General features: G+C 49.4%; 1 protein-coding gene across 5 annotated transcripts in view; it reads left to right on the plus strand.

Annotated features, from left to right (window-relative positions):
* The window catches only part of VPS8 (VPS8 subunit of CORVET complex), a 247,168-nt gene extending 232,865 nt beyond the window's left edge, over positions 1-14,303 (plus strand). For 3 of the 5 annotated variants that reach the window (XM_032875548.1, XM_032875551.1, XM_032875549.1), the window contains 2 exons: positions 10,671-10,751; positions 13,561-13,710. In XM_032875548.1, coding sequence (XP_032731439.1) covers positions 10,671-10,751; positions 13,561-13,710 — 231 coding nt within the window. Of the gene's footprint in view, positions 1-10,670; positions 10,752-13,560 lie in introns of all 5 variants that reach the window. The other 2 variants (XM_032875550.1, XM_032875552.1) reach the window with 1 other exon arrangement.
* The last annotated feature ends 2,255 nt before the right edge of the window (positions 14,304-16,558 follow it).

Genomic DNA, 16,558 nt, shown 5'->3' on the forward strand with positions numbered 1-16,558 from the left:
CCCAGCACACTGAGTAACACAGGTGCCCCATGGGAAGTCTGTAATACCTTGTACCCATAGTACCTTACGTTTGTGTAGACAACAGAGAAAATATTTGCACAGCCTACTTCATGAGGCTCTTATGAGGAAACTGGAGTGGTTTCTGGCTTATTCTAGTTACATTCATGTTTAATGCACACATTAGCCCAATGTTTGCATTAGCCTTTGTTGTCTCTGACACGTGAGAAAACTGACCTATTAGACAGGTCTGATCCTATAGCCCACTATCCCACATTGGTGATGACTAACTAACTAACTAACTAACTAACATCAAGGATATCAACACAACTAATTAATGTCACTAATTCAGAATAATAATAATTCAGAACCAAGTTCAAAATCTCTTCCATGATGGCAGAAAATATTCATGAGCAACTAGTGTATACACAAAACGGTCTTCACATTGTTGTGAAGAAGTTAGCTTTAGTTCTTTTTTTTTTTTCCCAGTATAATATGTTAGCATACAGTGTTGTGTTAGTTTCAGGCATGCAGTATAATGATTCAGTATTTCTGTACATTACTCAGTGCTCATCATGATAACCGTACTCTGTAATCCACTCTAACTTTTTCACCATCCCCTCCCCTCTGGGAACCATCAGTTCTCTGTATTTAAAAGTTTGGCTTTTTGTTTGTCTCTTTTCTTCTTTGTTCATTTGTTTTGTTTCTTAAATTTCACATATGAAATCATAACGGTATTTGTTCTTCTCTTATTTCACTTAGCATTATACCCTCTAGATCCACCATGTTGCAAATGGCAGGATTTCATTGTTTTTTATGGCTAAATGATATTCCATTGTGTGTGTATACAGGTCCAGATGTGTGAGCACATGCACGCACACACACTCATCCCATATCTTCTTTATCTATTCATCTATTAATAGACATTTGGGTTGCTTCCATAGTTTGGCTTTTGTAAGTAACACTGTGGTAAATATAGGGGTGCATATATCTTTTTGCATTAGCGTTTTTGATACTATTTTTTTTTTAGATTTTATTTATTTATTTATTTGACAGAGATCAATTTATTTATTTGACAGAGATCAAAAGTAGGCAGAGAGGCAGGTAGAGAGAGAGGGGAAAGCAGGCTCCCCGCCAAGCAGAGAGCCCGATGCGGGGCTCGATCCCGGCAGCCCAGGATCATGACCTGAGCTGAAAGCAGAGGCTTTAACCTTCCGAGCCACCCAGGCACCCCTGAATTAGCATTTTTGTATTCTTTGTGTAAATACCCAGTAGTGGAATTACTAAATCATATGGTGGTTCTGTTTTTAACTTTTTGAGGAACCTGCATGGTTCCACAGTGGCTGTCCCAGTTTGCATTCCCACCCACAGTACATTAGGATTCCTTTCTGTCTACATCCGCACCAACACTTGTCGTTTCTTGAGGTTTTTATTTTAGCCTTCTGACAGGTGTGAAGTGGCACCTCGCTGGGGTGTTGATTTGCATTTCCCTGATGGTGAGTGACGTTGAACATCTTCTCACATCTGTTGGCCACGTGTATTTCTTCTTTGTAGAACTATCTATCCAGGCCTTCTTATTTTTTAATTATTTGGGGTTTTGGTGTTGAGTTGTATAAATTCTTCATAAATTTTGGATACTAACCATTTATCAGATATGGCATTTGCAAATACCTTCTCCCATTCCATAAGCCATCTTTTAGTTTTGTTGATTCTCTTGCTGAGCAGAAGCTTTTTATTTTGATGTTGTCCCAATAGTTTATTTTTGCTTTTGTTTCCCTTCCCTGAAAAATGCTGCTACAGCCAGTGTCAGAGAAATTCTGCCTGTGCTCTCTTCTAGGATTTTTATGGTTTCAGGTCTCACATTTAGGTCTTTAATTCATTTTGAGTTTATTTCTGTGTGTGGTGTGAGACAGTGGTCTAGTTTCATTCTTTTACATGTTGCTCTCCAGTTTTCCTAACACGGTTTGTTGAAGAGACTTTCTTCCTGTTGCATATTCTTGCCTCTTTTGTCAAAGATTAGCAGACCATATAATCATGGGTCTATTTCTGGGCTCTCTTCTGTTCCACTGATCCATGCATTTGTTTTTGTGCCACCATACTGTTTGATGACTGTAGCTTTGTAGTCTATCTTGAAATCTGGGATTGATACCACCAGTTTTCTTCTCCTTTTTTAAGATGTCTTTGGCTATTGGGGGTCTTTTGTGGTTCCATATTTGTTCTAAGAACTTAACTTCAGTCCTTAACATTGTCAGCTCTCACTGGGCTTCTTCAGCTCAGTCCTCCAAAATGTATTTTTAAGCATGACGCTAATCATTGTAGCTCATTTCATCAACTGTCCTCTCTCCAGAGCCTTTTATTAAGACTTCACGGGCCTGATGGGATGAGTTTCTTTAGCTAGAAAGCAGAATCATGAAGGATTTCAGAAAGAGATCAGAGGCCATCCGTGTTTCAGGAGCATGGCAAAGGCACCTTGACCGCCCAGCTAGTCCTACTCTGCTCCTGACATAACCTTCTGTGTCCCTTCAGTGACACAGAAAGCTGTCAGGCTTCTCCACACTGATGCCAGGAGCAAGGCAAGTGAAAGAAACCTCTGGAACTAGACTGCACAAATTCAGGTCTGGCTTCCGCCACCACCCAGAGTGACCACGGGAAAAGCACTGCACCCCAGGACCTTAGTTGCGTTAGCTGGGAAATATGGATGCCGGAAGTACGGCCCTCATGGGTTCTTGTGATGATCAGATGAGCTAATGGATGCACAGTGCCCCGAACAGGGGCCGAACAGTGGTTGCTTGCTCCGTAATTGAGCTGACTCCTTTCATATCTTAGCCCACTTACTCTAGCATGTTCTTCCTGCGGCCATGAAGTCACTGTGTTTCTTTTTAATTGTGGTACTAACGGTTTCAGCTTTTGTGGGTATTTTCCAGTCAGCTGCTCGTCCTCTCCATCACCCACCTCAGGCGCCCTCTGCCTGAGGGCTGCTCACTCCGGAGCTATTGTACTGCACCAAGTGAAAGCTCCTTCACAGATGTCCTGCCGGTGTTTCCCTCCTCTCTCCAGGCAGCTTAGCAACATCCCTGCTTATTTTGTCCTTTCATTACCTAATTCAGTATTAATTGCAACCTGCGGGGAGAGAGGAGGCATTCGGAGAGGAGCATGAGTGAATGGTCGGGATTCTGTCTGGAGCAAAGTATGTGTAAAGGGGAATTTTAGGAGGGGGTTTTCTGTTTGCAGGGAGGAAGGAAGTGTCAGCTCCCTCTTATCTCTGAAGCCAGGGTTTCATTTTAGGCAAAATGTTAAGGACCTCCAGTTTGAAACAGCTTAGGTAGTGGCAAAAGTCTGACTGAGACCTGTACCAGCTAGAAAGAAAGATTGAAAAGTGAGGCCAACAGCAGAAAGGGAGAAGAGTGGGAAAATACAGTTCTCCTTCCACTCATCCCACTCCACCTCCAGCTCTGGCCTCACCAGCAAATTACGAAAATGCCAGTAGAAGGTTCCCGAAATGCAGGAAAGACAAGTAGCTATGTTGCAGAATTAGATGAAGTGTCCCACGTCTCTGGGAGACTAGGTTTGGCCTGCTCCTGTGGGAAAACGATTAGGAAAAGAAATGTTGGGATTTTGATTGCAGAACCTTGCTTACTGTAGAGATCCCATGGCCGCCCAATGTCCGTGGATGGTGCGGGAGCCTTCGGATCCAGGCTCCCTGGCATTATTGTTACCATCCCTGTTCCTGGGGCTCCAGTCCCCTGGGTGACGGTGGATTCTGGTGGCTTTCCGATCTCAAAGCTTGACATGCTAGTTGAGTCTGTGGATCCTGAAGGCCCTGGGTGGTTTTCTTCCTTCTAGCTGTAAGAGCAGCTCTGCTTTCTGCCAGCTCTGTAGGAGTGGGAGTATGAGCTTTGAAATATGCTGGTGCAGCAAGTCAGCCCTGCCTCCCTGCCCTGGGGCTCTCCTGGGCCACCAGGTCTGCTTCTTGCCCCTGCCCCCCTCTGCAAGATAAGGCGGGGCACTGTGGGGGGTCGCTGCCCAGCTGTCCCTCTGATGTTCAGCCGCAGTTTAATTTTCAGCTTTTATCACTAGACTTCATTACATGAGAAGAAGAAAATGAGCTCTGGCAGATAGCATCGAACATGTTTTCCCTTCTCTTCCAGTTGGAAAACCCTTCATGATCCGTTCTGGGCAGGGGGTCAGAGGGGCTGGGGACACTGGCAGGGGGCTTTCTTCTGAGGCATTTGCCCCATGGAGATTGCCTTCAGATCTGGTCGCTCGCACTTTGATGCTGTGCTGGACGCTGATCTGGCAGATCGCTTTCTCTGTACAGCGTCTTAGACCAGCTCTTCTTTCTCGTTGAGGCTGTCCTGGGGCTTCCTGACGGGGCCTCTCATGCCTAGCTCTAGTTTGCATGTGATTATGCCATAAAAGCCGCGAGTACCTTCAGTGAATGTTGCTTTCTTACTTGAAACCTGCGTGTCTTCCCATGCCTCTTACCTCCTGCGAGTCTTTCCTGAGTGGGAGAGAGTGGCTGGTGTTGGCATTGCCTTTCTCTAGATCAGAGCGTAGACCTGGGAGGGCGGTGACCTGCTCAGGTGACACAGGGAGCTGGGACAGGATTAGAGCTCAGGGTTCCTGAGTCCCAGCCCACTGTTCTCTCTAAACGGGCACATCTCTTGGGAGAATAGATGACACACTGGCAGTCACCGCGGCCATGTACTGAACATCAAATAGGCACCAGGGCTATACGTGGTCTCCGGTCCTCACAATTCTGTAGTTTGCAGAGAAAGAGACTGAGAGAAGCTAAATAAGTGGGCCAGAGGCATTCAGCTAGTTGTTGCAGAATCCACACAGAGCCCAGGGCTGTCTGAGCATGCGCCCTGTGTTCTTCCTGCAGGTAGAGGGCTTGTGGAAGCTCCAGCAACCTGTAACAGGGAGGAAATCTGCTTGCTTGCCCTTCCCGCCCCTTCCTCCGTCTGAGAGCAACGAAGTTGTTCCCATGTCTCTGTGCCGAGCGCAGCTCTGGCTGCTGGGAAGCAAGAGACACAGAGGCCCTGTGTTCTTAGAGCTTCTCCCGTCCCCGGTCTCTCTCCCCGGTGGCCCTTCTGTTGCCACATTTGCCGCTGTGGATGGCACTGTGCTCTGAGGTCTCCTTTCTTTCCTTCTCAGTGCCATGTGAGGGCTAGGTATGCATGACCTGTGTCCCATTCTAACTGTGTGTGGCGCCTGCAGGGCCCTCCTGGACCCCCTCCGGGAAGTCACAGCGTCCTGGCCAGTGACCCTGTGCTGGAGTCCTTCCCTTCCTCATCTCAACCACTTCCCACGGCATAGCTTTTCTCTTACCCCTGTGACAAAAAGCAAAAAACCCAACCAGCTCAAAGAATAGGCCACTTGCCTCCAAGTGTCGTCTAGCACCTGGTGATGCCAGGCTTGGGCTCAGACAGACCGTGTGGGGGCCCTTCACCATAGCCGCTGCGGTGTCCTAGGCACCAGGGCAGCAGGCCCAGCCTCCCTGCCACAGGCTGCGGTAACGCCGAATGGTGGCGTTGGCACTGGAAGTACTGGGCAGCAAGGGAGGGAGGCTTGTCACTACAAGTCCTGCTTGCTTGGTACGTTTTCCTATCTTCTTAAAAGGGGCGGTACCTATGTTTTTGACAATTTTTTTGACAATTTTAAAAAATCCTTTCCCCAAAAGTGAATTGAGTAAAATAAAATTGGCATTTTTCACTGAAATACAAGACAAATATGCCAGAAATCACAAAGAAACTTTGTAAGTCCCAGTTCTTGAAACTAGGAAGACAAGTGCCAGTGACGTCACATTGGGCCAGGAGAGCCGAGTGGCTGCCTGCTGAGACACCTAAAACGGATGGTTCCAGAGCAGCCAGGAGATGGAATTCTTCAGCAGCTATTTTTTGCCTGTTTGCTGGCTGCAGAACATGGAGAACAGAAGGGTGACCAAGACACAGTTCTGCTATGCAGGGAGCCCCCAGTCTAACGGATGAGTCCGATACCCAGAGAATCACACCACAGTGAATGCAACAGATGGCAGCACATGGGGCCTGTGGAAGCAGATCTGTTGACAGGACCGGGGCACACACAGGAGCATTCTGGAAGGGTGTGGAACTGAGGCTTCCATGTCTCGCGTGTAAGAGTCTGATCCAGGCCCACAAATGTTGTAGCATCAGAGATTTTGCTGGTTTCTATCGATGATAGGAGAGCATGTGGCAGACGAGGTGTGCCCTGCAGAGGAGCAGTGGCTGATGGGTGATGGCTCAGGGACCTCTCGGGCATTGCTTATCCGCACTGGAGGACATGGAATCTTTCTGTGGGGTTTTAATGTCCCACAGATTTTGGGACATTAAACTCCTCTTGTTCACCTTTGTGCCCCAGACCCAAATACTGGGAGGGACTTGAGAGAGGTTTGTTAACCCAGAGAGCTGGACCTTAGTTTCTGAGGCCTGGTGGGGAGAGGAGGGGAGAGGGCAGGAGCCCACAGAGGCAGGGAGTCTTCTGTGGACAAACTGACTTCGTGGATGCCCTGCGCCTCCGCTCACAGACTCCCCACCCCACTTTCTGAACCTGTGGAACCATGGAGGAAGAGTCCAGAAATCCCTGCCTCGGTGATTAGTAGTCATTTCCTGTGTACTTCCTTTTTCAAATGACAGTCTTATCCCAGGAAGGACTTTAAGACAGGTGAGCATCTCCTAGGTCCTAGGCATGTCCATAAAGAGCTCAGCCATTTTGCCTCAAATGACTTGTCTTCACTTTCCCCAAGAGCCAGTGCAGTCCAGCCAAGAACTGGGCATGTCCATCCTGTGGTTTCTGGAGGGTTCCAGGGCAGCTCCAGCAGCCACTCCTCAGCTAAGTGGCCCAGGGTGATGGTTTGCATGGTACGATAGGACTGTAATCCTCAGGTACTTCACACCCATGCAACAGTGACATTTTTCAGTTCCTAAAGGACATCATCATAGGAAGCCCCTTCTTGTGGTATTGCCAAGGAGTCTAAGGGCCTAACGGAGGAATAAGACTCTGGCAAGCAAGGGGCACTTGGGTGACTCAGTTGGTTAAGCCACTGTCTTCGGCTCAGGTCATGATCCCGGAGTCCTGGGATCAAGTCCCACATCAGGCTCCCTGCCCCATGGGGAGAGTCTGCTTCTCCCTCTGACCTCCTCTCTCATGCTCTCTCTCAAATAAATAAATAAAATCTTAAAAAAAAAAAAAAAAAAGATTCTGGCGAGCTGCCCCTGCACACTTCTCTGGGCAGGTCATGTTGTTTGAAATTATGGGGGTGTGTGTATGTGTGTCTCTGTGCTCACCTGTTTATTCTCTGAGCAGAGGGGGACTAGGGTTTATAAGGTAAAGGCCCTGTTTATGACCCTTAATTGGTTATGATTTTTTTATTCTTGTTAGGCAAGTCACCTAGCCTTCTCTTCCTCAGTTTATACAGTCCAGTTCCCTTACTTAGTAAAACAGGTGTAAGGCTTGCAATTCCATTAAGATTCAAAATAAACCAGGTGGCAAGAGCATCCTTATTAAACTTTCTTATTCTATCCAAGGGTTGCTAAGATGCCTGTGAACCTAGTAAGTGTTGAAAACCAACATCCCTAATCCGTGGGTGCCTTAGGGAAAGAGAAATACTAGTGGAATGATTGATTTGGTGCAATGGGATCAGTAGGAGGTGAAATTCCCGCAACCTGAGAGTTTCCTGTTACCGCACGACTCAGGATATGAAGTCCCCCCCTCCAGCCACTCTAACAACACAGGGTAGCACCTGGTTGCTCCAAGTGTAGGCTGAGGTTGAACATTCTCAGCATTGCCTGCGAGCGTGTTAGAAACCCAGCACCTTAGACCCCACCTCAGACCTGCTCACCAGGCTCTGCATTTTAACAAGATCTCCCAGGGATTCTCCCGCACATTCCCATCCGAAAAGTACTGGACCAGAAAGCATGAGTTCTGCACTTTCTGGCTCAGTGAGCGAACTCCCCGGGGATAGAGCCATTTATTCTGTGCCTAGAATAGACTCATCTGCCCATAGTATTTCCTGGAGGGTGAAAGCAGGATTCTGTTTTTAGCAGTGGCATTTTCTACTTTTGACCTGACCTTCACTTTGCCAGAATGATTTGAGTTGGCTTCCAAAACACATCCAGTAGGATGAAATATATGGGGAAAATTTTATTATAAAACTGGGGTATAATTGCATACATAAATGTTTGCCACCAAGTCCTAAAGAGTTGCTAGTTCCACGTAACTAACCATTTAGCCCTGAGTTCCATAGTGCTAAAAACAAAAAAAGAAAATACAATTATTAGCAGGTCAGTGTCCAGTACAGCTTTTCTCAGCAAGGTTTGATGGGCATTTCTTCAGTGGGTCACCATTAAATGGCCAGTAGCACCCACATTTATATAACAAGTACAGTAGTACATTTCATGAATTTTTTTTTTCTTAAAATATCCCTTTGAGGCCAAGGGGTGCTTTATAGAAGTACCTCCATAAGGAGAGACCTTTCCTGGCTCTTGCTGCGTCATCATATGCTAACCTGGCATGTAAACCTTCTGCGTAATGAACCTGCCTTCCCCTCACTATGAACCCCATCCTCCACTACCCTACCAAGTCAACTACTGACTTGCTTCTGTTTGGACCTTCGTTGTGAGACCTTATCACAGAGTAACCGGGGAATAAGCAAAGGGGACATCAGGGTGGCTGGGCCCTTGTGCTGTGGACTAGGGCAGTGGCAGGCCTCACAGCTGAGGTTTTGAATGGCCGGAGAAAGACCGGTATCACCCTTGTCCTTAACCCGTCCTGCTCCCCAGTTTATGCCAGTGATACTGAAGGGATTCGAGAAGTCAGGTGGCAAAACTGTATTTTTTCGTTAAGTCTCTCGACGGTAATATTTTTTTCTTGTTTTTCTTTGTTTGAGCTAGGTGTATAGTATTTCTCAGACTTTCCAATCATCTTGAGCTTGGATCTTCCCTGTGTATTTTACTTAGTGTCTGTCAGAAGTGTGATACTCTACATACTTTATCTCCAAAATATGATCATTTTTCCTACCAAATTACAGAGAAAAAGCATCTTTAAAAAGTGTCAAGGCAAGTTTAAACATCTCAGAGATTGCGCTCCATGTGTCCGGCAGACCCAGAGACAGGGAATGGAATGAAAAGCAGAGCCTCTGTGGGTCCCCTCTTCTCTTTTCTGGCAGTTTTGGATCGCGCTGCCGTTGCTGGGATTTCCACTGAGCCGCCTTGTCCTTGGCCGTCCCATCGCTGTGGGCGTCAAGACTGTGTTACCATAGTTAGTGGGGCAGCACCGTGGGTCCCAGGGGCCATGAGATGTGGGCCTCCTCTCTGATAGCTGCCTTCTGGGCCTTCCGGGAGAGCCTTTACCTGGTCAGAAGGTAAAGTGGTGGAACAGCTCCCCGCTAGGCTGGCGTGAGTGATTTCAAGGGTCGCGCTTCTTCCCGTTCTCTCTGAGATCTTAGTACATTGTTTCCCCTAAGGACAGTAAAAACTTTGAGGAAAAGAAGCAAAGTCCTTCCTGGAAGATGAATTAATAAATTTATGTAACCTCTGCATAATGTCTAATAAGTTCAGAATCCTTCTGAGGGGGGGAAAAAAGGACATGACCGTGCCTTCCTCAGAGCGTGGCACCCCGTCCCCACCCAGACCCTTCGTCACTGAAATCCTCCTTCAGAGAGAAATTCAGTGTGTACTTAGTGATGCTTTTATTCATGCCTAGAGAGGTTCATAATAAATACAGAACAAAGAGCTCTTTTTACTAATCTTACACATAAGCATAAAAACTCCTGAAAGCAACATTTAAGAGTGTCTCTGAATTGTAGTAATACAGGCTAGCATGCACGGAGCCCTTGTGAGGCGCCAGGCACATAAGCGACACTTTAAATCTGTACCTCATCTAATTTGCAGTGATCCCATAAGGAAAGCATTTTCTTCTCACAGGTGAGGCAGCTGAGGCTCAGAAGAGTGACTTAGGACACACAGCTCACATAGCAAATTAGTGTCAGAACTGGTGCTCCAGTTTACCTCAGACCCCGAAGCCTGCAGCTGCCTCTGCTGAATCCCCTTTCTTTTCTCTAGGTGAGAGCATTGGACCAGATGCGCCCAGAGTAGCCTAGAACCACAGTATCAGCGTCTCTGCCACAGTGACAGGTGGAACAAAGCAGGACAGCTGTAGAAATAAGCTAGACTTCACCTCTTCCAAAAAAGCAGTAGACTAACCTTGCAGCCCGTTAGGTGGCTGCCAGCTTTATCAGGAGACTGGGAAAGGTCGTGATTGTGTGTTTATAATGCACCCTCCCCGACCAGCACTAAGAAGGGGCATCTCTGCCCATCAGCTTCAGTAGCAGATTTGAGAGGGTGAGCCCGGACGGAACTGCTCTACACAATAAAGACAAAAGGGTTGAGGTCAAGGAGCCCCGAGCAAAGCTTGTGTATGGACACTTAGACCACAGTGGGGATGGTCCATACACAGGTCAACCTGGGGGCTGGCACCAAGGGGCTTCGGAAGGATGTACCCATTCCAAATTAATGTTCAGTAAGGTCTCTCTCGCTAACTGCTGGTAGCATGGTTTGCCTCAGAAAGGCGTGAAGGAAGGCCATGTTCTGTGTCAGCGTGGCCAAGTGCAGAGGCTGCCCACGTGGGGTGTTTACCTTCTCATTTCTGATTGCCAGGCAGCCTCAGAACCTGTCCTGGACCCACAGCAAATCCAAGCGTTTGATCAGCTTTGCCGTCTCTACCGAGGAAGTTCCCGGGTAATGTTTTGTGGTTTACATTTTTTTTTTAAATTTTATTTATTTATTAGAGCACAAGCGGGGAGCAGTAGGTGGGGGGAGGGAGAAGCAGATTCCCCATGGAGTAGGGGGTCTGACGTGGGGCTCGATCCCTGGGATCATGCCTGTAGCCGAAGTCAGACACCTACCAGTCTGAGCCACCCAGGCACCCAGTGGTTTATATTTTTATTTCCCTGTTTATAATTACTGTTTGGAAAGTGCAGCGTCCTCCGGTCCACACTCCAGCCTCCTCCTTAGTTTGGAACCCTGGTTAAGGTCGTGTGGAGCCCTGGCCCCAGGGAGCACTCCGGATTGCAGAGGACACAGAGGAAGTGGGCAGACTGTCATCCCTTACTTGCTGAGGACACAGAAGGGCATCTGCATGTGTACTCCCTTCTGGATGCCTTTGTTTATGCCAATGATGATCCCCTCTGCCCGAAGTCCCAGACCCCGCCGGACATCTGTGCTGGCTGAATGTGTTTTGGCGATGGAACCCAAATGCTGAGTGACAGGGGTGCCCAAGACAGAAGTGGAAACGCAGGCAGCCCAGGGCCCCTGCCATGAGCCTGCCTCCAGCTTTCTCCTCTCTCCTGCCTTGAGCACAGGGCTCCCATTCTCGTGGTTTAACGGGGCTGCTCCCGCTTCCTGGTCACAGCTGCATGCGGGCTAGTGAGGTGGAGGAAAAGGAGGGCAGGAGGAAATACAGTTCTAGAAGTTGCATGTGTCATTTCCATTGTCCAGAACTTAGACACACGACCACACCTCACTGCAGCGGGGACTGGGCAGTAGTTCTTGTTGCCGATGGCATGGGCTAAAGTGGTCAGCACCTGTATAAACCCGAAGAAGAGACGGCGCGGGAGAGCCACTGGTAGCCTTGCCCCCGCGTCCCTCTGCATGGCCCCCAGGGGCCCGATAAGCCTCTCTGCCTGTTCCCCCTTGTCTGGTGGCTGTCTGGAGTTGGCTCCCCATCCAGTCACCCAAATCAGAAGCCTGGCAGCACTCCCCCGACTCCCCAAGGAGCTCCCGGAGGCACCTTGTCCATACCTCCTGCAGCTTTCTCTCCTTTCCCTCCAAGTGGTCACTGCAGGTCTTCTGTCCTTGCTGCCTGGGGACTTGCTCTGAACCCCAGTATCTGGTTACCCCCTTATTTCCTGCATCTCATCACTGGAAGGTGGAGTCCAGACTACCACCTCCTCCACACCCCAAGTTGCCCCTACACCCCAGCCAGGCCCGATTTGTTCTCGGTGTTGTCTTGAGCTCGTGCAGACCGTGTGCGGCTCTGCTTCTGAGCGAGCCCAGACTCCCTGCTTCTCCCCCCGGTTCTTGTGCAAATAGCTGCTGGGGGGCTTGGCATGTTCCTGAGGAAAAACCGTGTTCCCTCTTGGAGAGAAACTTCTCCAGGGGTCTCCGGTACAGGGCCCAGTGGCTTCACTGAGACGGCAGCCTCTGCATCCCTTCTCAGCCTCAGCCACATTCTGCTTCACACCGTTCTGCCATCACTCAGGACTCCTTGATTTCCAGATCACAGAGTTACAGAAGCAGAACGCAGATCTTCTCTTAGCAAATGGAAAATATTTTTGCGGTTGATCTTCCTAAACCTCACAGGGTCTGAATGTGAGAGAACTTGGAGTTGATGTAACGTCTGTCGCCCGTTCTGTTCCTAGTCTTATACAGAACTGTTCTTAGGGAGGACTTCACAGGCTGATGGGCAGCTGAGAGGGTTAGAGAGGACGAGAAGTGGCAAAGACAGGGCCCCAGTGGACCAGGGACATCTGTCTCCTGGCCCGGCGCAGTGCGAGTCCCCAGCACGTGAGTGCGTGACCTAGCCCGCTGCACACCTGGCAGGTGGAGTTCCAGGGCCTGGGGCGAGAACTGAGAGTCCCTCCAGCTGTCTCTCCAGTTCCCCCAGTCACTGGTAGTGCGTTTTCACCAGAAGTGACAGATGGATCCGTGTGACCCTTGTGCCGTTACCGCCTGGAGGGAGAGAGAGCCCCTCAGTGACTAGATGAGCCAGAGGACAGAGCACCTGGCAGGGTGGGTGAGTGGGGACAGGTGACAGAGCAGGGATGGCAGGACCGCAGGTGGCTCGGCTGCGCAGAGGTTGAACCCTACGCTACCACTCAGGGCTGGTGACTTAGGGCAGGTTGCCTCTGAGGACATGGGCTTCTGTACACAGAGGGTTCTTATGGAAGATCAGGACTGCACACGTGGAGGGCCTGACATAGCGCCCGCGGTGCAGCTAGCTTGCGCCAGCAGAAGTCGCTGTGGGCCTGGGGTCCGGAGCCTGACTTTGACCCAGCGGCCAGGCCATGTCTGCCGGCTCCCTCCCTCCTCTCAGCTGAAGGGGGGCGGGGCGGGCTGCTGGCAGTATCGAAGCTAGGGGTCATGATTCAGGGTCGTTTGTCCTGAGAGGAGCTCAGCGAAAGGGAGAGCGTGGAATAAAGTGTAGAGGGAGCAGAGCACCTTGGCATGGGGCGCTTCTGTGGGGGACAGCAGGCCCGGGGCTATAGCGCCAGCCCGGCCAGAAATGCTCAGAGCGCTGGGGGGGGGGTTCCGACAGGATGTACCCAGTCCGGTCACAGCATTGCTCAAATAACTCGGGCCCTGGAAGTGCAGCAAACTCGCCCCAAGTCTCCTTATGGGTTTGTGAGATGCAGACCTGGGAGCCAGAGCCCGCTTTATGCTCTCCCTGCGGGGTGGCGCTGTCCCTTGGGTATCTGAGGTGGGGGAGTTGAGGACCCTTCACCTCTGTTCCACACACCGGGGCTAAACTGTGGCCTTTCTTTTGCAGCTGGCTCTCCTCACAGAACTCTCCCAGAATCGCAGCAGTGAGAGCTACAGGCCATTCAGTGGCTCCCAGAGTGGCCCTGCTTTCAACAGCATCTTCCAGAATGAGAATTTCCAGCTGCAGCTCATTCCCCCGCCTGTGACTGAGGACTGAGGCCTCTCTGGGGCCTGGCACCAGACATCAGAGACGACCTTGGTGCAGCCAGGGAGAGATACCCTCCCCTCCCCGCCGAAACTGGCTTGGCCCCTCCACCTTCCCCTTCCGAGCAGAGGTGCCGAGGAGGACGTCGGTGCTGGGCCTTTTCCCATGCCCATTGTTCCCCGCTGTTCCCCAGGGAGACCATGGTCTCTCAGGAAGCTGCAGCAGCACCACGTCATCAGACCAGTTGATTTTGTTTTGCTTGTTCAGCAAAGGGATGTCCCATACTTCCATCCAGCTTTTTAAGAACATGCATGTTGCCCTTGGGGATATTTTCCAGTTTCCCTGAAGCTTCGATAATAGATGGAACTCAGGCAGATGGCATTCCGGAGTCTGTCCTCCTTGGTCCCCTCCAGCGGCTAAGTAACAAGGAGGAACCTGAGCTCTTGCTGCTGTCGGGAAGACAGAGCAGTGGCGGGCCAGGCTGCAGGGGAACAGAAAGCAAAGGCCTGGGGGCAGGGCATCTCCCTTTTGATGCTTTTATGTGAAAACCCATTTGAATGTAAGATTTGCCCTAACAATAAATGCCTCTGTGTTTAAGTTCTGCAGGCCTGCTGGCTAGCTCTCCGTCTGTCCAGTCGTGAAGGACACTTAGAGCCCTTGTTGCCACAGTTCAGTTTTATTAGTTCACACTCAACCCTCTTTCACAGATAAAAATGCTGAGACTCACATGAGGAATAACGAAGGCAACACACTCGAGAAGTGGCAGGGGGGCTCGGTCAAACATCCAACTCTTTATTTCCGCTCAGGTCGTGGTCTCTGGGTTGTGAGATCGAGCCCCACACGGGGCTCTGTGCTGAGCATGGACTCTGCTTAAGATTCACTTTCTCCCTCCCTCTGCCCAGCACCCCCTCCCCGGCTTGTACGTGCACTCTCTTTTTCAAAAAAGAAAAATGGCAGAACAAAGTGGGGTTCAAGATGGCAGTGTAACAAGATCCTGAGCCCATCTCCTCCTATGAACACAACAAACCAACAACTCCATAGTTCCCTCTGACAGGAACTGAAAGCTGAATGAACAGAGCCTCCACAGCGAAGCCTGAAAGGACAGCATCAAGGTGGGAAAGAGGCGAAGACATGGACTTGTTGGGGGAGAAAACCTCAGCCACGGGGAAGCACAGTAGTGAGGGATTGCAAAGGTATGGAACTGTTCCCTGGGGAGGGAGGGATTTGAGCTCTACATCAGATACCCCGAACCTCAGATCCTCCACAGGCGATCAAGAGAGATTGAGCCCCCAAAACACCAGGTTCTGAAAATCAGTGGGGATTATGTCCAGGAAAACTGGGAAACCCACTCTTAAAGGGCTGAGGCACAGACTCACTGTACCCAGAAACCAGTGCAAAAACACCAATTTAAAAAGCACATAGACTAAGTAAAGGAGACCCATTTATTAACCATAAAGCATCTGCCAAAGAGGCAGGAAACAGCAGACCCCCTGGGGACTGAGACACTGGTGGGAGCCACATCCGTAATCTCGGTCTCCCTCAGTAGTACCAGCACTGGTGGCCGCTTTTGGAATTCTCCCTGGAATCTGCCAGCCCCAGAGAGGCTACACGCCACTGACAGCCCCACCTACACACAGTAGTCCCGACACCCCACAGTCGGGCCAGGGGACAGCCCGCCCACCAGCGCACCCAGCCATAGCCCCACACAATAGCAGGGAGCGCATGGCTTGTGGAGGGGACCAGAGGAGACTGTCCTTCTGCATCCCACAGGACACCTACAAAAGGCCACTTCTTCAATACTGGAAGAGGTCACTGACTTACCTAATACATAGAAAAACACACAGAGTTGGGCAAAATTAGGGGATAGAAGAATAGCTCCAAAGAAAAGCACAAGACCTCAGGAGAAGAACTGAATGAACCAGAGATTTGCAAACTACCTGATAAAGTGGTCATAAGGATCCTCACCAAATTCAGGAGAAGAAAGGATGAGCACAGAACTTCAACAAGGAGAATAGATTAAGAAAGTAAAAAAAGAGAAGTTATAACTGAACTAAAAAATACACTAGAGGGTCCCACAAGAGACCGGATGATGTAGGAGAACAGATCAGGGAGCTAGAGGAGGAGCAATGGAACTCACCCAGACAAAGCATCAGAATGCAGAAGGAATTAAGAAAAGTGAGAATACAAAACAAACTGGGTTTGCAACCCCCCAGGGTTGCTGGGGGGAAGGGGGTTGGGAGAAGGGGGGTGGGGTTATGGACACTGGGGAGGGTATGTGCTACGGTGAGTGCTGTGAAGTGTGTAAACCTGGCGAATCATAGACCTGTACCCCTGGGGATAAAAATATGTTTATAAAAATTAAAATATATATATATATTAAAAAAAAAAGAAAAGTGAGAATACCGTAAGGGACCTTATCAAACAGAATAGTATTCACGTTATATAGATCCCAGAGGAAGACAGGGGCAGGAAAAAAATTTGAAGAAATACTGGCTGAAAATTAATCTGGGAAAGGAATCAGACATCCAGGTCCAGGACAAACCAAAGAAAACCACACCAACACCGTTGTAATTGAAATGGTAGAAATTAAGGGTACCTGGGTGGCTCAGATAAGTGTCTGCCTTCGGCTCAGTTCATGATTCTGGACTCCTGGGATCCAGCCCCACAACAGGCTCCCTGCTTACCAGGGAGTCCGCTTCTCTCTCTCCCTCTGCTCCTCCACTCCCCCCACCCACCCACGGCTCATGCTGTCTCACTCACTTTTTCAAATAAATGAATAAAATATTTTTTAAAAAATGGTAGAAATTTAAACAGAATCATGAGCAGCAGGAGGAAGAACAACTTGTGATATATAAGGAAA

Source organism: Lontra canadensis, unplaced genomic scaffold (genome assembly GCF_010015895.1).
Source record: "Lontra canadensis isolate GAN:19392208 unplaced genomic scaffold, GSC_riverotter_1.0 scaffold56, whole genome shotgun sequence".
NCBI classification, from domain to species: Eukaryota; Metazoa; Chordata; class Mammalia; order Carnivora; family Mustelidae; genus Lontra; species Lontra canadensis.